The 26,067-nt window shown below is 46.9% G+C and overlaps 3 protein-coding genes across 4 annotated transcripts in view; all 3 read left to right on the top strand.

The window, feature by feature from the left end:
• Window positions 1-2,777: 2,777 nt before the first annotated feature.
• On the top strand, window positions 2,778-4,891 carry LOC119383375 (ras association domain-containing protein 10). The gene has a single exon (XM_037651476.2). It carries the CDS (start codon window positions 2,840-2,842, stop codon window positions 4,121-4,123), a length of 1,284 nt encoding a protein of 427 aa, XP_037507404.1. The 5' UTR covers window positions 2,778-2,839; the 3' UTR covers window positions 4,124-4,891.
• Window positions 4,892-6,537: 1,646 nt separating this feature from the next.
• Window positions 6,538-11,542, top strand: LOC119383374 (uncharacterized). Its single transcript, XM_037651475.2, has 4 exons — window positions 6,538-6,861; window positions 8,764-9,010; window positions 9,956-10,116; window positions 10,989-11,542. Exons 1-4 carry the CDS (start codon window positions 6,792-6,794, stop codon window positions 11,267-11,269), a joined length of 759 nt encoding a protein of 252 aa, XP_037507403.1. The 5' UTR covers window positions 6,538-6,791; the 3' UTR covers window positions 11,270-11,542.
• Window positions 11,543-13,825: 2,283 nt separating this feature from the next.
• The window catches only part of LOC119383373 (MFS-type transporter SLC18B1-like), a 32,220-nt gene continuing 19,978 nt past the window's right edge, over window positions 13,826-26,067 (top strand). The window contains exons 1-4 of one of the 2 annotated variants that reach the window (XM_037651472.2): window positions 13,826-13,849; window positions 15,601-15,846; window positions 22,889-23,004; window positions 24,664-24,759. In XM_037651472.2, coding sequence (XP_037507400.1) covers window positions 15,606-15,846; window positions 22,889-23,004; window positions 24,664-24,759 — 453 coding nt within the window. In that variant the 5' untranslated portion in view covers window positions 13,826-13,849; window positions 15,601-15,605. Of the gene's footprint in view, window positions 13,850-15,600; window positions 15,872-22,888; window positions 23,005-24,663; window positions 24,760-26,067 lie in introns of those variants that run through there. The other variant, XM_037651474.2, reaches the window with a different exon arrangement.

Here is a 26,067-nt window from a genome sequence, read left to right as displayed (position 1 = left end):
CGGCGTCACTCGTCGGCGTCCAACGGCGTTGGGGACGATTACTCCAACGCGGCGTCGAATACGAGCGATGCCGAAAATCATCACGTGATGACGTCACCGTATGACGTCACAATGAGATCATCTATCACCAGAATTTGTAACGTCATCCTGACGTCACTTTGACGTCACGTGACGTAATGTCACATGATGCGTCATCCCATCATCACAGCTTGGTCAAAGGGAGTCCGATCACGGAGGCAACATTAGTAAAAATAATCAAGCCATCCACTTTAAATTCGTCTAAAAGTCGCAAACCGGCACTTTGCTTATCACAGTTGTTGAATGCCTGGGCTGCAACTTGCGATACGGTGGTATGCAGGGATTCCTTTGACTCGATTCTACTACCTCCTTGACCTCCAGCACTCACGTCACGGCTGACCAACCGAGGGGATAACCAAGGTGGTAGGCGCCGCCCTTGACAAAGTTCGAAAGAGAGAGAGAAAATAGCTAAAATAAAACTGTTACATTATCTGGGAATTAATTTTACTACTTGCATCCTTGACACGCCGGTAGATATTTTCGATACCCTCTTAACAGGTCATGTTGAATTAAAAAAAAAAAAGCTAGCTTTCGAGCGTTCTGTTTTGCATTCCGTGAGGCACCTCATGAATCGTGAATTTCTCACGTACTAATCTCCGTTTATAAAGGAAGAAAGTAGCGAGATAGATGGGACGGCACGTGTATGCCCTGACATTGCGAGCGGAAAGATTTACGGCCTTCTATAGTCTAACAATCTTACCTTCCGCGTTAAGCATTCTGCTGCATCCGTGTGGATTCAACTTCCCCGCACGTGTGCACGAGGGGCGCGAGATTTCAAACCAGTTTAGCTCGTGTCGTGACACTGCCGAGATGTTTCGAAGTCACATGCACAGACGCGTACTATAACGAGTGTTCACCAGGAATCGGGAAGCAAATGGCTTGTTTTCTCGGCTATACCATATTTAACGGGCTTGTTTATCTGCTACCGTTTAAGTTTAACGCTTCGCCGTGTTGGTATCGGAAATGGTGCTGAAGAAAAAACAAAAAAACAAACAAACAAAAAAGCTCTCTGTATCACATACGGAAGTGGCTGCTCGCATGGAGTGCCTATTTGCTAGATTACTGACTTTTGAACGAAAGAAAGAGAACGAATCGCGAGATCCGTTTCTTTTTTTTTTTCTTTCTTTGTTAGACGCAGCCACGCGAAGCTGTCATAAAATGAAGCCGAGGAAAGCGTAGGGGTCGGTATTTATTACTTTCAATTGAGGCGCAGCAATAATGATGTAAAGCGTAATTGAAGTTCATTGAAAAACAACTAGTTGAAGCTGGGGGGTACATGTGGGGACCACTCATTTCAAATGTTGTAACTTTCGGTCGTCACCGACGGAAAGTTGATTCCTCATCCACATTAATTTCCCTTCAGTTCATAATTACTACGCTTCAATTTAATGCTACAAATAACGCCCCGTATTCTCCACTTCGCTACATTTTCTCTTGCCTTCATATTGGTGACTTGTTCTTTTTTCCCTCTCTCTCTAACTCTCTTTTTGTCGACCCACGGAGTGGAAAAATGTCACATAATTGCTAACCCACAGTGAAAACCCTAGGGTCTACTCTGATCTCCCCGTATGAATGCAATCCAAACGCAAAAATAAACAGCTTCATTACACGAAAATGATGATGAACGCATTGTAAGTACATTTATTGCATTTAACAGAAAGGGTAGGGAAGTCTCGGTTGCTCTCGGCAGTGAATTGTTTTCGTTTGAACCATAAGAAGTTTACAAGAATCCCTGAAAATTCATAAATAACTCAGATGCGGCTCACTTGGTTGCCAATTCCGCAGGAATCGCACCAGAAAGAGACACCAAGATCTTTTATTTCATGTTTATTTGGCTTTAGTTCATAACTGCAAATTAATTAGGCGATCACAAAGGCGTAATTACAAACTTCACGCTATTTTCTGAAATTTTATAATGTTTCTAAATCTTTTTCAGAAGAAAACGTGCGGTCTATGTGAAATATATGTTTCGAATGGTTGATAAACTTTTCCTTCGTTTCTGAATTGTTAATGCAATACATAAATCAGATTTAATTTAAAAATGTCCAAAGAGAGAGAGAGAACTCTTTATTGGAAAGCAGAGAATTTAGCCGGCATATGCAAGTCGCTGACTTGCTACTCTGCGTGGGGAAGGTGATTGGGGACCTGAAAAACAGGAAATGAACGTACGTAGCTACTACGGTTCACTACCACCTCCCTCGGCAGGGACGTAGCCAGAAATTTTTTTCGGGGGGGGGGGGGGGGGGTGTTCAACCATGCTTTATGTACGTTCGTGCGTGCGTTTCTATGTGTGCGTGTATATATACGCAAGAAACATTGAAAATTTTCGTGGGAGGCGGGAGGCGTAAAGCCCCCACCCCCCTGGCTACACCCCTGTCCCTCGGTAATAGTCACAGCGCTATTTTTCCACTGTTCACGCAGCTGGCTATACAGTAATCATTGCTTTAGACGCTCTTATGCACAAACCTCACTCTCTAACATGGGACGTGCTCCTGGAACGCTAAAAGGGCCATAATTGTACTATCCTGTTGTAAACAACCTGCCAACTATGCGAAGGATGAGAACGCTTGCGGCATGAGCACGATATGAAACGCAAGCTTTTTTTTTTTTACTGTTACATGTAAACCGGTGCACAAACCGGCCACGTTGCCGCGGTGACACGTGAGGGGCATAAGCTCATTCGTTTCCTTAAATGCTCTTTCCAGGACCCGGTGGCTGCGCGACGAAGCCGGAGGCGCCGGGAGCCCTATGCGCCGCCATCATGGGAGCCGAGATCCCTGTCTGGGTGGGTGGTGTCCAGAAGTGGGTCACCGGCGTCGGTCGCAGAACCACGTGCGAGGAAGTGGTGCGCGCCCTGCTCGCGTCGAGCCGATCGTCCCGAAAGTTCGCGGGAGTCTACCACGGCGCTGACCCTCAGCAGTACGCGCTGGTCGAGGTCTGCCCGAGGGGCATAGAGCGTCGACTCGAGGGCGACTCGCGCATCCTCAAGCTGTGGAACAGTGAGGACGACGTCAGGCTGAGCCTACGACGCGTCCGCTGCTGGTCTTCGACCACGTCTTCGCCCACGTCGGACTCGTGCGTCGCCGAGCCGCCGCGGCACCATCACAGGCGCCGCCACCATCACCACCACAGCCACCATAGGAGAGCCCAGGCTTCAGGAGGCTCGAGTTCCACAACCACGACGTCGTCGAGTGCGTCGCCGCGTCTCCTACGCACGGTGCACCCGCGGAAGCTCTCCGCGAGCGTCGGGGCCCTCTCCTCTTCTCAGAACCAGCAGGAGCACGCCGTCCTGCAGAACGAAGAGCTCGCCGAGCTGGTGAAGAGGGTGATCTGCCAGGGCGAGACCCTGGAGCGCCAGGCGGCACTGCTGGCGCGTCGCGACGCCGAGATCGAGCACCACGAGGCCAAGAAGCACGCCATGAGAGTGCGACAGATGGGGCCCGACTACATGCTGGACGGGTACCGACCGGAGGCCTCCGAAGAGGAATCCCTGCAGACGTACCAGGCCACGCTCGAGGCTTACGACCGAGTCCTCCAGTTGTGCCGCCGCATCACCGCCGAGGAGGAGAAGGTGCAGCGGCTGAGTGCCGAGCTGCGGCAGTGCACCTGGCAGCAGGAAGAGGAGAGGAGGCGCTCCCAGGAGCAACTGAACGCGGCGAGAGAGGAGCAGGAGAGGATGGAGGAACTGTCGCGATCGCAGGAGGAAGCGCTCGAACGAAACGAGCGCGCGCTCAGGGACTTGGACCACGTGCTGGAAGACAAGAAGAGGATGGCGGTGCAGCTGGAAGAACAGCTGAGGCTAGTGGAGCTGGAGGAGGGAGATATGCTTGTCAGAAGATGCCGACCCGTCGAACTCCCGGCGCCACCTAGGCCGGCAGTCATGACACCGTTGAACGTGCCGGCGCCTGTCGTGGCCGCGGCGCCGTCATTGGTGACGTCCTCTGCTCGGTGCTGTATAGATGCCCAGGACTCGAGCTCAGACACGGGCGTCAGCTCCATGTATAGTTTCGAGGAGGTCAGCCACGTCTTGGACACGCTTGTGTGACGACAGTGTGCAAGAACTGTGCTTATTAAGCCTCTTTTTTTTCCTGCGTTGCGACGGAAACAAAATTTTCACGTTATTCTCTAGGGTCATTCGTTTGTCCTTAACAGCAAGCTTGCAACTATTGCAACTATAGTAAGCACTTTCAACTATAGTAAAACACTTCAAGTATCACAATTGCTGTTAGGCATCTTTACTTACTCTTTCAACCAGCAGTCATTGGTCTAAACAGAACACCAGCATAGTTCGTTCACTCCGAGGTATTTATGCGTGTCCTTCCTAATATATCTCTTTGTATAGTATGTTTCCGTTTCTTGGTTCCTAATGATTAGAAACAGCAGGAGATGGCACTGCTAACAGTGCGCACGTATATTTCTAAAAACTGTCGTCTTCTTAAAAAGAAGTGCATAGTCTGTTTTAATCATTGAACAAATCAATGCTCAATGTCTGTACCTGTTGAGTGACCCCATAGAATAGCATGAAATTTGTTGAGTTGTTCAAATGACCTCTGTTGTTAGAGTTACCACTCACAACTCTTAACGTATGTTTCTTACGACTACTGCGAAAGTGTTCGAGAGCACAAACCGACGGAATATTTTGTACAGTTGGACAAAAAGCGAGGACACAAGCGCATGCAACATGAACAGTTAAGGTTCACAAGAGACCGGTGTAATACTATGCAACTATGGAAAGTGTATTTATGTCTATGAGAGCAATAGTATACCGACTGTAACTCTAATCAACATTTGTTTGTATTAAAATAAAGCGATATGTTGACATATTTAATGAGATGCCCGAAGATCTTGCCCTGTTTTCTTCTATTTGTCATTTATCGAGCCTTCGGCCCGCTTCTGCTTGCAAGCCCCCCAAAGTGCCAGAAGTCTCAAGTAAGTCGGTTCTCGGCAACTACGAGGACCACAGCGTGTTGCCTTGGTGCATACGTCGTTTTGTCACCAAGTAGGAATCTATAAGCTAGCCTAATGTTGATTACTCAACCAGTCTTCTACGAGCATTAACTGGTGCGATTGGCTGCCATCACAGCACAATGTCGCGGCTTTGACTCGTAGTCATGGCAATATCATTTAAATAAACATAGAATGTAAAAGCATTCACGTGGTGAGATTTCATTATGAATAAACTGAAAATTATATTTACATAAGTGGTAGTCAGCTAAGTGGAATAAAAATTAACCTTACGATTCAAATCGAGACCGCTGTACCGCCGACAGCTGTGCATCACACTCATTGCATCACATTCAGCTGTGCATCCCACTTTAGTCGCCTCGGAAAAAGCGTGTCTAAATCCATGCTTCAGTAACGGCCTCCCTCTTAGCAACAGATATCAATTTCGAGTGCGACGTTCTTGCTGAATTAAAGCTCCGGAGGCCACTGCAGAGCCGGAAGCACGTCATTAGATGCCATAGTTGGATACCACATAAAGAACCGCCTCAATATTACAAAGAGCACTCAGCGTCAAAATAGAAAACTCACTTGAGGTGCCGACATCCAAGTGTACACTTTATTCGGCTTGCGTAGAATCCCAAAACTTTATAGGTTAGTCCACTTAGAAGAGCTGCGCAGGGCTCAATGCCGTCTGCCGGCGTCATAGTGACCAACTCTCGCCAAGAAGTGTGTCTCGTGGGCCCTCATACGACTAGCACCTCTCATCACCTCTCTCCTTCGCCGTTAGCTCGAAAAAAAAGATAATATGAATCAGAAAAGCGGCTGGGCTGGATTGACTCCTAAGCTCCTTCAGATAACGACGCTATTGGACGCTCTCCTCTTTCCTTACAGTGACGTCACTTGGCGGCACAGCCCAATGAGAGGACGCGCATCTCTCGTCGCAGACGTTACAGATGTTCTGAAAGAGAACGCTGCAGCAGCCGTCGAGTCCGCGAAAAAATAGAACAAGCGACAAAGATAAACGTTAGAGAGCAGTAACACCACCAGCGGCAGCGCCTCCCTCGCACACCGCGAGGGGGTGTAGTAGTGCGCAAGCAACAAAGCGGGCCCACAGTTGATCCACTTTGGCGATGATCGCTGGCCAGGTCCAGCTAATCCCTTCCCACACGCTGCGAGCGTCTTGGCAGCCGCCGTAGTCTCCCCGCCGATGGTGAAGCCGGCGACACAATATCAGGAATGAAGCATAGATCCCATCCACGGACTGGGGTCCCCGTACGTCGCGCCGCTCTCTCGCAACCAGAAAATTGATTTTCATTTGGCTCCACGGGCCATCCGCGCATCAAGGCCCGGCTGCGTGATCTGCAGAGGCGCTGAGGCCTAAATGGGATCACACAAGTTGCCCGTCGCTGCTGCAGCGGGGGCAGGGGGGTGGCCTAACGGTTCGGGAGCAGACCACTCCTCCGGTCTTGACCGGCGCGTATATATAAACACGATGGTCGCCGGGGCAGGGCCTCGTACGCTGTCCGTTGTCTCGACCCCGAGAACGATAGCACAACCAGAAACGTTGTGTCGTTCCCGCTCTACGGTCACGTCTTCATAACGCTGTGGGTATATAGGATACGAAAGCAGTCGGAGGTCGACGGCAGCAGGGAGGGCTGTGGACACACCCCAAAACGACTAAGCGGGGTATAGGGCGCTAGGAAGAGCACCGGTTCGAAGAGAAACCACTGCTGCGTCACGGACTGCGTCACTTAGTTCTTTAGCCAAAGATGAGGCTTACGATAATCTGGGCATCCTGCATCCAGCTTGTACTGGCCTATGTCACCTTCGCTGCAGCCGGTAAGCGCTTGGTCCGTCTCTTTCACTGTCCCGTGTGTCGCGCTGTTTCTCGTATCGGTAAGAGACCATGCTCTTCTTGACATCGCATTGATGGAAGCTTCTTTATGGACCGCTGTGTTGCTGTCAAACGAAGTCATTAGTGAGTTCTTACGTACACATGCTCCTAAGGTATTGACATTGGCATTGTGTGTACCGCGACTTACGAACGAATGTGCGTAATTGTTGTGGGACTTTATAAAAAACGGGGTGACAAGTTGAGATCGCGGAGGTTTGACGCCATGAAAAATCATAAAGAGAGGTGTATATGTTACTATAGGCCTCAAAAGGCAAAACATTTGTTCGGTTCAACGTTGTTGAAGGTTGTCTAAAATAATAAATGCAGGGAGGTTAATCAGCACTGACCCATCCTGTTGAGAGAAAAGCGGTTGTTTGCCATGTCTGTTGCAAACTCGGCGTATGTCTACTTAAATGTACCAAGGGAAAAACAACATCAGTGCTGAGCAGCAACCTAAGTTTATCTATAGATTACGTATTTAGTTACAATTCATGACTTGCATTTGTCCGCTTCTAGAGGTACATTTTCTACAATTACGGTGCACCAACTAGACTACAAATATGTCCTCGTTGAAGTCGAGAAAATAATATCTACTAGCTTTGACCAGTATAGCTATACCGTATTCTGGAGCGGCCAAACAACGAATTTGCGACTGCGGCCGCTTGTACATGCAACTAGATGCAGGATTTATATGCATATATATAGTATACGACGGGATAAGATATGCGTGGCGTCGATTGCTCATTTCGTGGAACTGTGTATCTCTGTAAGAGCTCACGTCAATGCTGCTACCGCAAACTTAATTAACCCAGCTAGCCCAAGTGATTAGTAATAACCTAAAGTATTGCAACCTTACATAACGCTGGCGCAGTGATTAGGTGAACTTTACACCTGGCTAGCCTCGCTAACGATGCTGTTATGGACCAAGATAGCCTTGAGGTCCCTGTATTTAATTGACGCCAATTTAATTCCTACCGTATACGTTGTTCTTTTTGTAACCACTAATGTTTGACATCTGTTGCATACTTCTTTAAAGGGAGGTGGCATGAAGGGATGAACTTCCTCATAAGAGGAAATCACAGGAAAAAATGAGAATGAAAATCAGAATATTTCTTATTAGAAATCCTCCTCCAGCATCCGGAACCCCGCAGATATAGAAAAGAGCTCCTTGACCGCATAGACGTATAGTGTTCCCTCAAAGGCACAAAGCGACCAGAAGAAAAGTTTCACATTTGTGCTTACTCCTCCTTGCTAGACACCGGTTTCGTGTGTTACATAAATCATTCTAAAGCAGCAAGTTGTGGCCTTGGGTTTCCGAAGCAGGCAAAATGGTCATTTGACTTTTTACATTTTCGTACATACTACCAGGCCCGGCGAGAAGCGTTATAGATAGCTAAAACCCTAAGGAAGGCCGGCCACATGAAATGTGTTTGGACATTTCTTCGTAGCTGCAGCTCTGTCGACCATTCCATTCGCGAAAGGTTTAGGTTTCTACACGTCGTCTAAGGCTTGCCGGTGAAAAATTGCTGCATAACGTGATGCAGGCATCCTGCGATTACCATTGCCTCATGCTGCGGGATTGCATACATGGATGTGAAGACAAACCACACGGGTTCAGCACAAGAGTAAAACACTTTCTGGACTAAGACTAAGGCAGAAAAGTAAAGCACTTTCAGGCGTTCCTGAAAAATGCAGTTATTAAGACGTTAGTAAGTCATTCAAGTCACATATGCGTGCCTCGTAGGCGTATGCACCGGTTGCGCCGAAGCGTGTATAGCAATTTTTATTCATAGAAGTCAACATCCTCGATGAACCACATTGCGGCTGTGCTTGGTCTTGGTCCTCAGGTCACGATTCTTTCTACGACGAAGACTCGTGGTCCCTGGCCGGTGGCCGCTGGGGTGAAATGCAGAAGCGGCAGGGTCTCATTCCCTTCCCGAGGGTCGGAAGGTCGGCAGCGGCCCGCGATCTCAGTTCGGATGATCTGATTACTTTGGACACAGACTCTGCGGCATCGGGCGGATGGGCCTTCCTTCTGCTGCCCTACAAGCGCCGCAGCAACACCTTCACTCCTCGCATCGGCCGTAAGCGCAGGTAATGGCAAATGCCTCGATTGAACCAGGTCGCCTCAATTATAAAGCCCGTTTGAGCCTTCTTACAAGCCACTGGACTAGATGCGCTGTTTTAAAAGGTACCGCAAGCTTGTGTATTACGCATCGCTTTAACTTCGTCAGTATCACTCATTATTTTACTGTTTAGGTATCAGCATTGTTCTAGCGGGACTGTCACATTGGTTTCAGGCACGTCCATGCAGATACAATTAGCGGCTCACTGAACGCTTTCATATCTGTCTAGTAAAAAGCTACCGCATAGACCGTTCTCATTATGAAAGTAACTGCTTAGAAAGAATTACCTTTATCTTGGATACTTAAAGGCTGGAATGGCAAGTGCCACTAAGTACATTACAAGTACACCTGCGTAAGAATACTATATAGTGCCTATTCCTAGAACCATAAGAGCACGGGGCTCTTGCAGCGGTGTGGGTACTCGCTTCTCTAGAACTTTACAAATCAACGGCTAATTATTCGAACGAAAGTGCTTACCGGTCAGTTAAGCATTTGGTGGTAGAGGGCTTAACTCATGCAGGCGGGGTAAGCCTAGCATTCCTCCTGAGCATCTAGTAAGTTCTAGAGGTATGTCACCAGGCTTTAAAAAGCGCTGTATCACGAAGGAAAGGAATCCGCAATCGTTGAACACCGCTCCTGATAGCCGTACGCTTCGGTGCTTCAGTGGCTATACCGCTTAGCTGCTGATTAGAAGGTTAGGAGTATGAGATTTGTGACTGTGGCCGCAGCATTTCGATAATTATGATGGTAGTGCGCATCCTACATGTAATTTTGTGACATGTGTGAGCGGTGTGACCGGCTAGGAAATGAGGATAGGTATGGCTTTAATGTTTAGGAGGCAAATAGTTCAAAAACACTGCCACGGAAGCCCTAACAAAACACGGGTCTGTAACGGGCTCGATTGTCCTCGCAGGTCGGTGGGCCGACCCGATGACGGTGTGCACAAGGAGGACGGTGGATCGTCGCGTTCTCGTCAGGCTGCCTGGGCAGACCTCGATTGGTCCTACTCGCCTTTATCCCGGCAGCTTGTCCCCGTTATCCGCAACGGAAGGGGAACATTCGTGCCCAGGCTAGGTGAGCTATGCCGTCGAGTAGCATGCACGCCTGCAAAGCATCTTCCATAGAAACCGTGTCCCTCCAACGTATGGTAGGAGGCTGCAGATAATCGCCACTAAAAACTCCCAACCCTTACCACACCAACGAGTTTTGGGAGAGAGCCTTGGCCAACTCCAACCTCGGCGATCAGCTAAGGCTGGTCGCGATTGTCCAGGACGCTGCCCGAGCTCAAAGCATCCTGGACTAAGAGTCTCTCTTAAACTACCTTGTAAATGAAGATGTTTATTCTGTTTGACATCAGTCCTGTCATAGACGTTAATGCTTCGAACTTTGTACTTCAACAATGTAATGTTCATGCAGGTCTCTGTTGTAAAGGCAAAAAAAAAAAGAGAGAGAAATCAGATAAAATTACTCAGTCCGGCTCGGCAACACCGCTGTTCGCGCTCTGCAATTCTGGTGATGCGTTGCCTGAAGTTGAGTAATTGAGGAACAGAAGCACAAAGCCGTAAAACAATATGACCACTCCGAGGTATCTGCTGTTAGTTTGAGAGTTATTTGTAAAGAGAGACGCGGTACGGAACGCGCGTGAGCCTTCCTACTATCGCATTTTCTCCCCCAATTAGCTCATATTTCATCAGAGGTAGATGAAGCTAATCTGCGTCAATAAATTGAGGCAGAAAAACTTTCTGTGTAGCCTATTGTAAACTCTCAAACGTCACTGCGGTTGAAATGTCAGCTCATGCAAAGCAACGCAGTGCTAGTTAAGCCATCGTGATGACACCTTCTGCTGTCGAAAGGCGTGGCATTTCGACTTTCTTCAATAAACTGTGTATAAACCAAGCAGAATCAGGGTCGTATTACACAGAGCCACCCGCATTTTTTTTCCACAGGCAAGCGGAGATCGCTGGGCTCCGGTTACGGCGAAGAAATCGACTCCGGCTGGGACACCAGCCTCGAGGTGGCCTCCTTCATGGACGACCCGAAGCGCGGCTCTTTCACACCACGCATCGGAAGGGGGGCCTTCACTCCTAGGATCGGCAGGACGCCGTTCACACCACGCATAGGACGCTCCACTGGGAATCAGGAGAAGAACTCGGACGCTGTGGGCGAGGACAAGTCGGCGCTCCGTTCGTCCTCGTCATCCTCCGGCGTTCAGGGCAACGCTGTTTGAACGAAGAACCTTGCAGCGCGACCGTCCTCCTCTTGCTTCCGCCCTGCGATGGCCACGTCCATGAAGAGGAGCGCCGTCTCTAAAACGGTTACGACGCACATTTGCATAGAGCTGTTGGCGGGAACAAAAAAAAAATGCCGGAGGAAAAAGAGAAGCAGCAGCTGGAGGTGAACGAAAAAAAAAGAGCCTTCAAAAGGCGTAAACATCTGTTTTGTTGCTTGTCTACTAGAAGCGGCGAGCTCCGCTTCGAATCAACCTGAATAAAAAAAACAAAGTTACCTTTACTGCGATGCTGTGATGGCTTTGTTTTGGGGGAGGGGGAGGGGGTAGGGCTGTCTGCACTTTGGAAGGCACTCCGAGAGAAGAATGTACTCACTGCGAATGCATTGTATTCATCTCCATATCCTAAAAAGGCAGCAGTCCAAGTGAGGGTGGAAGCTTGAAGAGATGCTAAATTCTTGAACACGGGGTGTCGTTTGAGCCACCGTTTCGACTAGCGAATTTGCCGTTGCAGCCTTGAAGAAAAGTCCGTTTGTCGAAACGTTAACTCCAGCGACCCCACGTGTTCAAGACTTTTTCATCTGTCCATATCCTATATGATATATTTGTGCTATTTCAAGATGAACTCGTTCCCGTTGTCCCCATGTTTATCCCGCATATTCGTGCCACGCGTATGCTAAGACAGTCGCGCCGTTAACTGTGAACAAACAGCTGAATCAATCAGCAGACAGTGCGACATATGGAATCTTGATTCCAGAACCCTATAAGCGCTATAGTTTATTTAACTACCTGTTAAACTTTCCATACGCTCACTGGACGCCTGCAACGTGGAGATTTCGTGAAAAGTACTGCTCTCCTAATACCCGATGAACATCCACACCCAGTCTTATTGCGGCTTTTCGTTAACTATACACCAAATTCTCTCTATAGGAACAGTAACATCGGAGTTCAACCCAATAGTTTCGATGCCCTGCGGACACAATACATGGCCCAAGGTAAGCTAGAAATTGTTCCCCTGCCGGATCTATATGAAGCAGAGTTTCTCAGATTTATGTAGCAAGCCGTAAGACATCCGTCTCTCCTCGCTATTTCAAACGTCAGCCCATACGCGATCTCCATTGTCAAATAACGTTTCCGTAAAGTTTCCAGGCCATGGCACATCGCACTGAACTGCCAATGCTCACGCCACTAGTGGAAGGCAAGATTATAAGTTATACTACGTCATGATATTGAATCAGCGTCATTGCAGAGCCGATTGAGCGGAAGGGCACGGCGCTGGCGATGATTATGAGGATGATACTGCTGCTGCTGCTGCTGTTGTTGTTGTTATTCTTTTATTGCGTTAATCTTGCCTACGCCAACAGGACACGTCACACGTGGTTGTGCAGGTCAGTTTCTTGTGTGAAGTCTAGAACAAACCTATATGGTGCGTTCCTAGGTGAACTTCTGTACAGTTGTGGCGGCCTGGTGTGGGCAAGTTCGGCACACCGTAAGTGGCGTCGACGAGCCGTTTGTAGCCGAGGGCATGTATGTACGTATACATGTACTACGTATGGGATGACGCACGTCAGCTGCACGCACTGGCGCAGGACGGAATGGGCAGCTGGAAGCGATGTAGATGCAGCCGCACTTCTCGAACTTTTCGGAGCGATACCTTCTTTTGATATTGCAACATGGTACGTAATCACATTGGGAGATAAGCCAAGAAACGTCTAGATGAACTTTAGGTTAATATCGCGAAAATTGAGAGCACAACCACTTGCCTTGGTCATGTTTGTGTGTTTTGCACCTGGCAGTTGATTACTCGAATGAATTTGTCCATTGACTTCGTCAGTTCAACCAGAATAGTTACCTTGTCGTCAAGCGCATAGTTGCGAATTCTGATTGGTCATCAAGCGCAAAACACCGACTTTTGTCAAGAGGTTTCACAAACATCTCATTTATTGTGAAAAGCAGCCAGCCTTGAACACTGACAGTAAGAAGAAACACAAAGACTAGCGCTATTTTTTGCGACATGCTTTAATCAATATGCTCGACTTCCTGCTTCATTACAGTTAATAGTAACATGTTATATTTCGTTTATAAGGCTCAGATTTCAGACGCCTTCAGTCAGGGGCGTAGCCAGAAATTTTTTTCGAAATTTTTTTTCAAACATACTCTATGTACGTTCGTGCGTGCGTTTGTATGTGTGCGTGTATATATACGCATGCAAAAGTGAGAAATTTAAGGGGGGGGGAGGTGGTGTTGAATTCCCAAACACCCCTGGCTATGCCATTGCCTTCACCAGAATTGTCGCATATACGTAGAAAGGATAAACGCTGAGACAATGGCCAGTAACGGTCGCTGTGCGTAGCGAGCGATCACGCGCACCAAACGAGGCACAAGTTTGTTCATCGACGGTCAGTGAGGGCGATCTGATAGGCGCACGCTGATAAGGTTTGTTCGCCAGTTTACCCCTTAACTCGCTGTAGACTTCGCGGAAAGTTGAGACGTCTCGTCCGAGACAACGACAGTTGGGGGCAGTAAACAACTTTCCGCAGTTCACCATTGCTCGTGCCCATGCTTTCGCGATTGCGCAGGGTAAGTGCAATGGACGAATCGCTCACGGAACTTGCACACACTCGGAATGAACCTGTCAATGTTCCTAATATGTTTTCTTCGAGTTAATCGGCATATTTTATGCAAGTTAAACGAAATAGGGCGGTTTGCCTTTGGTACACCATGGAAACTTCCAGTGTTTGAACAGGAAAGCCTATTGAGCACGTCATGTAGCCTTTGCGTTAATTGTTTGAATCAACGCTGTTAAATAGATGACGCAATTTGCCACTCTGGTCGCGTGTGTCTTGTGCGACATTGTCAGTTTATCTTATGACAGCACAATTCGGGTACGTTTCTTATCGCTTTGTTGTTATGTAACTTATAACGAATGGCAACATCCGAGCTTCTTACCATATTCTGTCGCTTCTTCTAACGCATTTTCCAAAAGTTATGAGACTCGAAAAGCTATTTCACAAGATAACACCGATTTCAAGGAAGCAAGTCAGACATGTAAAACATGAAGACATAAAGAGGTGAAGATTAATGCATTTTCAGTGATTTTTTTTCGTTCGGATCCTGTAGGCCACCTTGGTGGACCGCGAACAAGTTTTGTCGCTGTTGAAATGATGATGCCAATGCTTCAAACAGGTCGCGCGAAACAGATCCCATCGACTCTGCAAGAGAAAAGGCATTATATATCTTCAGCATATGAGAGGAAAGTCTTGGAAATCGTTCAAAAGAGCATCGTTCCGACTCCTGAGCAGGCTGCATGTCCTGATGCATTGAATGCTCTCCACTTGGCTTGCCTATAAAAATATTCAGTTCTGCGTGGCCCGAAGCAACGCGTTCCTTAATACGTTAGGGCACCACTCACAGCACAACCAGGAAGGACGATCAACCACTGATTGACACTTGATTTGCCTGTATTTACTGTGCCTCGAGAAAAAAGAAATCAAGAAAAAGCCTTGGCCTACGGCATGCTACTTGTTGTTAGTTGTCTTGGAAATGTGCCATGTATCTGAGCGAAGCGCGTTGGTTTGGGCTAGTTCATGGATATGAACATGGCATCTGTAGCAATTTTCTGCATATAAGAATTTGTTGGAAGCTGCTTTACGTTATCTATAGCCGTAATACAGAATGCATTCATTTGTACTGAATATACGGGTACTAAATTGTACACTATTGCATCATGTAATGAATGCCTTGCTTTGAGATGCGTTGATAATAAAATCAGTGAATAAACCACATTTTTCTGACCACTCACGTTCTGCCTAAACGAAATCGCCGCGCGCCTTGGCATGTTGGCTAAATGTTTAAAAGATTAATTCAAACATATATTTCGCTCATGTGTTGGCAGTACAAGAAACTTAGACTCAGAAAGCTGTTGAGAACAAGAGGTGCAAGAGCAATGCAATCTGCAAGGAATAAATAAATGCGCGCAGTCTTCAGTTACGTTCGCATGCCCGCCAAGACAGTCGAGCGCATAGCAGACGTCAAGCTGGATTGCGATTTCCCATCACGCATCAATAAAAGTATTACCATGTCAGCATGACTGATCTCATATTTTTGTCCTTTGCCTCAGAAGTTTTGCCCACTAAGCACCAGGGGATAAATTGGCGCTCGGTACGCAATTCCCTCTCACCTGGGAGCTATGCGTTATATCAGCTGACATTGCCGCTGTGGCGCTGGCGGGCGGGAGCGTCTTTCTCATCCTTATCTCCGCTTGCATCGCAGATGCTGGGCGTGTAGCCATTCCGTCCAGCTACCGCTCCGCTAGCCGTTCACCCTTTCAGAGGCCATGGCGTCGCACGGACACAAGAACGGAAACACCCCGCGTAGCTGGAACGAGCGACTGTTGAACATCCAAGAACACATGAAGGGCCGTTCTAAAATCGACGGCTCCTACGAAATAATCAAGTCGACGCCCAAAAAGAAGGACTGGGAGTGTCGCTTGGACTTAAGCCATCGGAAAGAACTGAGCACTTCACAAAGCAACGCCAATGGAGTGATCGACGAATCGACACGACAGCGTTCTAAAGGTGACGACGCGAAACCTCTGAAGTAGTGAGTGACTTCCAAGTTCCATGTAGCCCCTTTCTGGCGCTGATTGGTGTTCGTTGACAACATTTTCTTTGGCCACAGTTCTGAAATCCTTAGAATCGTGAAGCGCGTACAGCTGTAGGGCGAACTAATTACGAACTTTCTATTGTTCAGTGAGTTGCGATCAATTTGAAAAGAATGCGGACTACATGCGGTAACTATGTGCAAGTATACACCAGATGCGAGAACCTCGATTATGTCTAGCGCGCATGAAGTGCCAGCCAGATGACAAAAATAAAAAGTTAGTCTGACATAAAGCATTGCCAGAAACAATGAAAGAAGTTCAACCGCCATACATCACGACACAGTGACTCCGACATTGAATACCCAGCATCCTACCTAGCACCTTACCTTTCTAGACACCCTACACACATTGTTCTAACTCGCAGGATAGATATAAGAAGCGTTACACCTTTTAAATATCATTACTTTAATAAGTGCTTCCGGTGCGCTATCTTGGCGACGATAAAAAACAATTTCGCGTGTCGTTGATTACATGCGCGCTTCGTCCTTAAGTGTAGATTACCAGAAGTGGTGGCTTAGCAGGTTAGGTGTCGCACTGTTAAGCCCTAGGACGCGGGTTTGATTCCCGGCCACGGCGACCGCATTTCAAAGGGGGCGAAATGCGATAGCATTCGAGTACTTTGGTTTACCTGTACGTTGGAAAAACTACAGGACCTGCCATGATGGTCTAGTGGTTATGGCGCTCGAATGCTGACCCGCAGGTCGCGGAATCGAATCCCGGCCGCGGCGGCCGCATTTTCGATGGAGGCGAAAATGCTTGAGGTCCGTTTACCTAGATTTGGGTGCACATTAAAGAACCCCAGGTGGTCGAAATTTCTGGAGTCCTCCACTATTCTCTCATAATCATATCGGGGTTTTGGGACGTTAACGCCCCCCCCCCAAAAAAAAAAAAATATATATATATATATAGATATAGCCTTGTGTGTAGTTACTCGAAAGCGGGTCCTAAAGGAATTAGCTGTAAGCCATACTTCGTATAACATTCCAATTTGTTACTATCACATTCATTACATCACCCTTGCGGCGAGAGTGTGACATTTTTTCGTGTACTACATTACTTGGTCGGCTTTTTAAGCATAACGAAGAACCGGTGAACACCTATGCACGTGTTAATTAATAATGCGGGAAAGGTCATGTCATTACAATTTAGACAGAGTAGCCATGCATACGAATGCTCAACGTTTGAAGGCTTGCGTCGGTGAACATGAATAACACTAAGTCAGTGCAATCACCGGCCTGCAATTGCCAAGAACACCGGTGCAATATACCTATGAATGAAAAAAAAAAAAAAACTCCTCGTGTCAGTGCATGAAGAGCGTGTGAACATATACTAAACTTAATTTCGTGTTACATGTCATGGCCACCTCATTCACTGCGACACTGTCCAGTCCTTAGGTATACATATACGTGACGTCAAGTACGCAGTATTGTACTCATATTCAATGCTTCGACTACGTTGCTGGTGATAAACGGATCTAGATAACGCGCAGCGTGTCATCGTGCTGGCGGGAATACAGTATGGAGACCTTGTAACCTTCAAAGCATACCCACTTCCCCCCCTTCCTCCCCCCTATGGTCTGAAAGTCCTACCGTATACGTAACAGTGCATCATTTTGCAAGTGCAGGAAATCAAACCAGAATGGCCTGAACGTTTCGTTGCATTCTACATATAGTGTTAGCATTCGCATTCAAATGCGCATCAGCATTAATATCATGTTGCGTCAGCCAGAAATTAAATTACCAAGTGCTCTTGGTTTGATGTATTGAAGCCATATGGTGTTCCGAGGGCTCGTTAGTGTTTCGTGCAAAAATAAAAAAAAAAGCCACTGACGGCATTGCGTGTCGATTGTTTCGTGCAGCGACGTCACTCCTGAGCTGCTCAAAAAATAATAATAATAATAATTATCGCGATACTTTCATTGCTTTCGTCACCTCAATGTTTGCAGCTCACTAGGATCGTTCCCTTATCAATATGTTTTGCTAGGCCTCGTCCCATGCAATCGTATCCTCTGTAAGAGGTCAAGAAAAAACTCTGAAGCACTGAATAAAAAAGAAAAAAAAACGAGTGTGTTGATCGTGCCGATGTTTTTTTTTTTTTGTTCTTGATCGTTGTTTCGTTTTCTTTGGATTAACATTTTCTTAAAATGCCTGTCAAACTTAATGCATAAACGGATTATTAAAATTAAATTGATCACTGCCCTTCATCGCTTGGAAATTTACGTACTCTGATGTCGGTGAGCACGAAGTCGATAGCCGTACTCGCGATGCGTCCGCATTTCGATTGTCGCGAAATGCGAAAGCGTTTTTAAAAGACATTTTGTGCACACCAAAGAACCTTAGGCGGGCCAAGCTAATCCTAGCACCTAATATCTTCTTTTATAACAATACTAATTTTGTGGCGTCAAACCGCACAATTTAATTTTGCGTTATCGTATTCTCGTGGAAACTAAGAAAGTGAATAGAGATGGGCAGCTAACGTAGGCGGTAGCATATTACTTTCCTGGACTCCGGAAGCTCATTTCTTGAGGCGAAGGTTCTTGGACCCTGGCTGCACCCGTCGATTTTATTTTAGTGACCGACTGCAGTATTGCTGCGTTTCCTTTGCAGTCATGGAGGAAGAAAAAATTCATCAGCCTGACTGCACCCACTGCAGGGCAAAGGCCTCTCCCATGTTCCGCCTATCAACCCGGTCCTGTGTTTGCTGCTGCCACGTTATACCCGCGAACTTCTTAATCTCATCTGCCCACCTAACTTCCTGTCTCCTCCTCGCATGTTTGCCATCTCTTGGAATTCAGTCAGTTACACTTATTGGCCAGCGGTTACCTTGCCTAGCGCTACATGCCCAGCCCATGTCCATTTCTTCTTGATTTCGACTAAGATGTCCTTAACACCAGTTTGTTCCCTGACCCACTCTGCTCTCTTCTTGTCCCTTAAAGTACCCCTGAACCACCTCCGATATTTTTTTAACATTTCAACTAAACGTGTGCCACGAGTTCAGTATGCCGTCACGATCAACAACACGAAACGCGGCAGCGCTTCGAGCTGCAGGCGCCCCACAAGTTCCAAGAAACAATCCCTTCACATCTCCGTGCCTTTCGGCATTCTTCATCCCCTCAACGTACTCTGTGACGTCAACATGTCTCCTGCTCGTCATCTACAACACCTGTTTGTCCGCTCGCAGGTACGCGCGCTTGCTGCTCTTCCTCCTCGCACAGTGAGGAGGAACACTCGGCCAGGAGGAGAGACAAGCCTACGAACGGAGCATAGCAAAGGAAAGAGCGAGACGAGCGAGGGCCTCTTTTGTGTCATCAAACGCGTGTAACTCCGCTATTACGGCACCGTTTTGAAAAATTCTCATGGCTACGTGCTCCTTGTAGACTCGTGCACAACTGCCACACCACAACTAAATTTCGACGTTTGTGTGGTTTAGGGGCCCTTAGGGTTGCACTTATCATTTTCCTTTACATTGCTATCTGCGTCATTAAATTGAACCCTCTTTGTAAGCCTCCGGGTTTCTGCTCTGTAGGTAAGTACCGGTAAGATGCAGCTGTTATATATGTTCCTCTTGAGTGATAGTGGTAAACTGCCTTTCATGACTATCCTCGGCCATCTTCCCATTTGGTCATACGGCAGCTTCCTCGCTAAAGTTCCCCCATTGCCGTCAATGGGGAACTTCAAAAATAATTTTCTTCCTTAAAACAAAAATTGTAATGATAAAACTTGGCACATAAGAATTTGACGTGGAAAGTTCATTTTAATTGGAGCACCACGTGGTGTAAGCTGCGTCTAAATGTGGACCAAAATGATTATTTTCTCAAATTTGGGATTTTTTCTCGTAAAATTTAGAAACATCAGTGATCTCAACATATATTGACGCAAAATATACATTCTGTAGAGTAAGTATCCATTAGTCAGATATTCGTACGTAGCACAGTATTATAAGAGAAAATATGCAAACATCGAACATTTTGGCGAAACTTCTGAAAGAGTATATGCCAGAAAAATTGCAGTAATATTATTGAGCTTTGAACACCTTAGACAAACGCCATTGCTTAATATCTAAGCCAAATTTGGTATAGAAACAAGAAACGATACTTTCAGAATAATTTTACAGCGAAAGCTGTTATGAGATCATTTCACCGGCCGTTTTTGGCGCCGTAGTTGTCCGCCGCCGCCGCCGCCGCCGGTGTCCGTAACCACTATCGCTCGAAATAAGAAAAAAAATTCCAGGATGGAACGAGGTTCGAATTTGGGCCCTCTGCGTGGGAGCCCAGTATTCAACCTCTGAGCCATGCCGGTGCTTGAAACTGCTTTGCAAAAAGGTCCTATACAGGCTTCATGTCGGGAAGGAACCACATTAACATATGCAATATAGCGTGGTAGAAGAGTAAAATAAACACCGAGCGTCGCACAACGCGAATTGTGTAATCAGGCGTCACACAATGCGAATTGCGCAACGAGAAGGTTGTTGAATGCTTACAACCCATTACAAAGGGCTCCGCCATAATTCTTCATCGTCATCAGGCAGAGCATCAACAAAGTGCGCATAATGCCTTACACGCGTTTAGCAGGTACCACGGCTCTCCATAGAATGACGAAAAATGGCATAATGCCTGCTCTCCTACTTCTCAAAAATTGCAATGATTTATAGCATAGTGGGTTCCTCGCGAGTGCACTTGTATTAGTTGCCAAGGAAGCCCATAAGCGCATGATCCATTTCCTCAGGGTCTCAGTAAAGTTCTTCGCCCCCGCCCTCTCTCCCACGTCAACGTATGTTATGCAGTATGGCGGGAGAGGGACATAGCGACCGGGCGTCACCTAATGCAAATTACATGACTGGTGGGCCGTTTAAAGCTTCCAACCCATTACAAAGGGTTGAGCCATAATTCTTCATCGTCTTCAGTCGTCGCGTCAACAAAGTGCACATAATGCTTACAAACGTGTAGCTGGTGCCTCGCTTCTCCGCAGAATGACGGATAATGGCTTAGTAGGTGCTTCCAAACTTCGCAAAAATTGTGATTTATGGCGTAGTGGGTACCTTGCTAGTGTACTTGTATTAGTAGCCTCAGGAGAGCTTACAACGGTGCTTCAGAAACGCCGCTCTTCCAGCTTTCGCTTTGACTGTGCTGCGGTTTCAGCGCAGGCCTGGGGGTTTTTTTCTGGCAAAGAACACTCAGACGATATTATGCGAAATCCGGAAGTCCATCCCGTGACCAAAATTTTTTCTTTCCGAAATATTCTAGCAATTCACTAATATCAATGCAAGAAATCAGCATTTTTTTTTAGTACATTTGAGATAGTCGCCAAAATGGCTGGGACGTTTGGCGTGGAATTACCCACTGTTAAGCCAGCGGTGTCCTCTTGCGTAAAAATCGTGCAATAAATTAGATTTGCCGAGACTTTAGGGTTTGGCGCACGGCAGCTTTTAATCGAAGCGCATTTGTTCGGTGCAGACCGGCCGGGTCACTGAGGAGGTTCATAAACAGAACTCAACCGGAACTACTAAAACCTACCGTGTGCTCTGACGTTTTGATCACGTGTTGGGTGGACGCAGTAGGCTTCAATCGCACTGCTCAATGCTCGGACCTCCTCTGTCTTTCTTCCATGGTTGCCGGGCTCAGTCCCTTCTCTTTCTCTTCGTACTCCACAACTTACTCCCTGTGTAGCAAACAAGGAAATCGCTTTGTCGACTTACCTCTCCTTCTCTCCAACTTTTACTGTTACGTCACCACAGCTGGCTCTCAAGACGGGGAGGAGGGGATTACCTAGCACTTACACAATGTACTGCCTTGCATTTATTTATTATTGATTATTAAAGGGCCCCTCACCAGGTTTGACAGTTTTGAGCTAACGAGCGCAATGCATACACTGCGCGTTCACGATCACGTCTGCCAAAATTTGCAACGCTACGCGCCGCGGAAATGGGTCAAATTTGAAGGTGAACGCTGCTTGCCCTTCCTCTCGCGGGCGCGCGCTTTAGAGAATGAGGGGATGACGTACATGAGAAAATGGCCCTACGTCGATGGTAGTGCTGTGACGTCGCTCCTCTACGTAGACGACTGTGCTGTGACGTCGCCAACAGTAGCACGTGACGCTGCGATAATTATTTGACACGACATGTGTAGTTTGTGTAATTTGTTGCTTGAATAGATTAATAAAACTTGAGAGAAATAATGAGACACACAAAGAGAATGTGTGCGTCTTTTTCCTTTTTTCGTGAATTGCAGCGACATGCGGGGCTAATGTGCCTCCCTTTCCCATGCGTTCGTGTCCCCGCGGTTAGCGCATCGAGCAGACGCCAGCCCTGGAAACGAAAGTAATGTTCTAGCGCGTTCGAGCACTCTTTATGCTCGTTTATTCTACTGCGTCCAGGGAAACTTAATGCGGCACTGGCTCATGATACCGCCACTCTCGTGCCCTTACAAATGTCTCAGCTTTCATGCCCGTCCCGCAGAGACAGGCAGTACACCACAGAGAACGCCGACAAAACGCCCACGGCCGCTACATAAAAACAAAGGTAGCGGCCGTGCAACGCCGCTCGCGTGCTCGGGCTGGCTCGGGCACGTCATGCGCACGTGACCATGCATGCGCATGACGTGTTCATGCGTATGTGTCAAGTGAAGAGGGCAGGGAAGGGATTTGGCTTGCGAAGCCTACACGGGGCGAGTGGCAAGGGTTTGAAACTCGCCTCCTCGCATCATGGTTTCGCGCCGCTACAAATTGTTTTTCTCAGCTCGTAATGACCCGATTTGAAAAATTCTTGCGGCATACTGCTCTTCATTCGGCACACAACAACTTCCAGCGTCTAACTAAAATTTGCTATGTGGCCTGGTGAGGGGCCCTTTAATGTGAAAGTGCAGCTATTAATAGGTGAACCTTGACATCGTTCATGTTGTTCTCTTGATATCTTAATTCTTCTTTCCTTCCTCGTCCTTATTTCAAACTTTTCCGCGCTAGATGCATCCGTCTTACCTGGCGTTGGTCGCGAACGGGCCGTGCTGGTGCTGCTGGCGATGGGCAACTTCTGCGTCGGCGCAAGCATTTCACTTCAAGCGCCCTTCTTCCCTAACGAGGTGAGTGAATTCGACACCGACATGGCCGCTTAGCCCGAGTACGAAGAGAAGGGTTATGTATTGTAATGAGATAGAGAGATAGAAAGAAGGCGTGAAAATCAGCAAGGTCGGCCGATGTAGCGTTGTGTCAGCAGTGTTACTCTGCGCCTAGGCGAAAGGCAGAAGGGGAATAAGAGGCAGAGAGATAGTGCGAATGGCGATAGCTGTGTACTGTGAACCACGTACACGTACTGTCGTTAGCAATATGTGCTGGAACACCGAATTCATGTTTATTCGTCGATTACTTGTAACGTATTGATATGAATATGACGTAAACGTACTATCCTGAGCAGTACGAGCTCGAACACCGAATTCACGTTTCTTCAACGATTACTTCTAATGCACTTACGGGACGTATTGAATATCCAGAGATACCTAATCGCTTGAGCATCTAGTGTCATGAACACTTTTGCACTTACCAACTGCCTTTAGCCGCTACGACCTTCAAATGGTAATTTCAGTGTCCCAGCTCATATTGCTCACGACTATGCCTTACGCATGCGTGTTCTTCGCATGCACCTCACTTGCGTCACAATGTGCGGGCGTTAGCGCTAGAGCGTGGAGATGATGCAGCTATCCGTTAAATTTCAAGAGCGTTTTGATTTGTTGCTGGCACGGTCACTTCGATCGCTGTTTCGTGGCCTTCGGCTCCCAAATGCGTATCTCGTCCAATGCAGGGAATATGGTGTTGAGTGTCTGGCTCTTGCGCGAGAGCAAGGTTCGACTAGCTGGTTGGTCGGCATCAACACTGATACTCATTTTGTACCGCGGACTGCCAGAGCAATCAGTGTACAATAGCAGTATTCAGCGCATACGCCCGTTGGGACCACTGCACTGGCATCGTTTTCTCTGACAGTCTGCGACTGCTGATGGTACATATATACTTCTGCGGAGAAAGCGCTTTAGGACTGTACTAGAAGAAACGACAGACACGAGAGCTGTACATATTATAACCACTATTGTGGCTACTACAAAAAGGTTCTGACGTAGACATATTCATTGCTTTTCACATTGCGGCTAAGCCTGTGTCCCTGACACAGTTATGCGCAACACTTACGAAACATTCGCATGCTGTACGCAATTCTTGCTTTAATATTTACGCTTACCACTTCCAGCCGCTAATTGTCTCGCGTGCTACACCAGCTAAATAAATAAGTCGTTCAATTAAGAAATTTGCGAGTCCTTGTTACTTCCCTGGCAAACGATGGCATAGTTTCCGTTCTTAACTATGGTGGACGGCACCCGTGTAGATTTTTCCGCGCACTTTTCGAGGTTCAAAATACACAAAATTTGTATGCGTTAGATGTACACGTAAACCGAGTAAAAGGAACCATAATGTGAAGGTGTAGAAATAAATACAAGGCTTTAAAAATGCTTAATATTACTAAAGATTACAGAGACACCGCAAGAATATGCGCGTTGTGGACAAATACGGCAGTTTATACTGCGCTATTGACCTCATCTCTTTCCTTGTTTCGTGCTTCCAGGTTTCAGCAGCGTATAGCCGCTAGTTTAATTTCGAACAGTTCCGCAGTAACAAGATAAGTCGTACCATGTCGTGTCATGCCTGTATAATTTGTTGCCCCAAGAAGCAGCTTCTCCTCATGTTTCATTTCGCAGGCGGAGAGGAAAGGATCAAACTCCACCGAATATGGATTCGTGTTCAGCGTTTTCGAGCTCACCATATTTTTCTTTGGTCCAATTTTCGCTAAGATTGTAAGTATTGCAGCGTGATGGTTGCATGTGTATGCTAGCAGGCAATCAAATTGTGTGTGGTAGTAGGATTATGTGAGTCGTCAACACTTGTATCTTTAATCAAGTCAATCAAGAAGATTGGCTCAATCTCGGACGCTACGGTATAGACCTGAATGAATTAATAACCTTTTTGGGCGACTTTGTCGCTGCATACAAAACAAGCAACAAGCCGCTCTCCCTTGGAAGTTAAGCCGGCATTGTCTCGTGTAGTAAAAGACCACAAGGCACGCGTGACCTACGGTACTCTTCTAATCTATTTAAGGTGAGTTTAATGAATTCAGTGTATTACAAATATGTTCCGCCTACCTAATGGAACTTATGATTTACAGGAAAAAGAGCGTAAGGCCTTTTCTGTGACGTATTACTTGCACGAGAAACTTAATGGAGCAAAATGAGGGAGAAGGCAGAGCGCTATAGGACTCACGCGATTTCGCATAATGTTTGTGTGGATGATGCCATGACATGTTCTGAAATGTTTACGGGAACCAACCGATTGCCAAGCGCGGTTACATTCTTGACTGATCATTTCTGAATACGCTACCCTTAATGCCCGTTGATGAAATGGCTGAGTCAGCTTACGTGATTAGGAAGAAATGTTTAGCAGACTTCCCGTAGAAGTTCTTTTCGTGTCGCGTACTTGTCAACATGGGATGTGGCTTGATCCTGTTACGCGGTACGCTGGGGGTTATTGCGCAATATTGAAAGTGTCATTGAAGAACGGTTTCTCGATAACTCGATCGTGTTTTGTCCGGAACCTCCGAAGCCTCTATAAACTGTAAAAAAAAACATACGTATAATATGCGTAGCAGTGTGATAAATTAGTAGCTCGCAATCCTTAAGCACCCAAGCCTGCAACGGGGCATCCCTCCCTACGAGACCCTTGTATACACAAGAACAAATACTGCGGATTTTTTGCACAATAACAGAACGCTGAACAAAGAGCTCAGCTGTGTTGACCTCAGCAAAAGGAGGTCAGTAACGGTCAGTAACTGTTGATGAAGCATGGATCGAAACGGGTCACGTAATGGAGGCGAGGTGCGTAATGACTGCCTTTGAAAGCGCAGTTAGTACATTCAGCCGTACGTAAGTATATTGAATACTACGAGATATTAAACGAACGCAGCATCTTTTTACGCAATCTGTGACGAAGACAAAAGATTTGGTTACAATTGTGAAAGCGATATAGTGGTTACTACTGCAACATAACTTTTCCCGAGTTTCTTGAAGACAACACGCTCGCGCAAGCGGTTGTAGACCAATAGTGATGTT

Source organism: Rhipicephalus sanguineus, chromosome 2 (genome assembly GCF_013339695.2).
Source record: "Rhipicephalus sanguineus isolate Rsan-2018 chromosome 2, BIME_Rsan_1.4, whole genome shotgun sequence".
Classification (NCBI taxonomy): domain Eukaryota; kingdom Metazoa; phylum Arthropoda; class Arachnida; order Ixodida; family Ixodidae; genus Rhipicephalus; species Rhipicephalus sanguineus.
This window is presented reverse-complemented; position numbering and strand designations above follow the sequence as displayed.

Coding starts and splice junctions, on each gene's coding strand:
- LOC119383375 (XM_037651476.2), top strand. CDS start 2,840: ATGGGAGCCGAGATCCCTGTCTGGGTGGGTGGTGTCCAGAAGTGGGTC.
- LOC119383374 (XM_037651475.2), top strand. CDS start 6,792: ATGAGGCTTACGATAATCTGGGCATCCTGCATCCAGCTTGTACTGGCC. Junction 9,011..9,955: donor CGCATCGGCCGTAAGCGCAG/GTAATGGCAAAT, acceptor TTGTCCTCGCAG/GTCGGTGGGCCGACCCGATG. Junction 10,117..10,988: donor AACATTCGTGCCCAGGCTAG/GTGAGCTATGCC, acceptor TTTTTTCCACAG/GCAAGCGGAGATCGCTGGGC.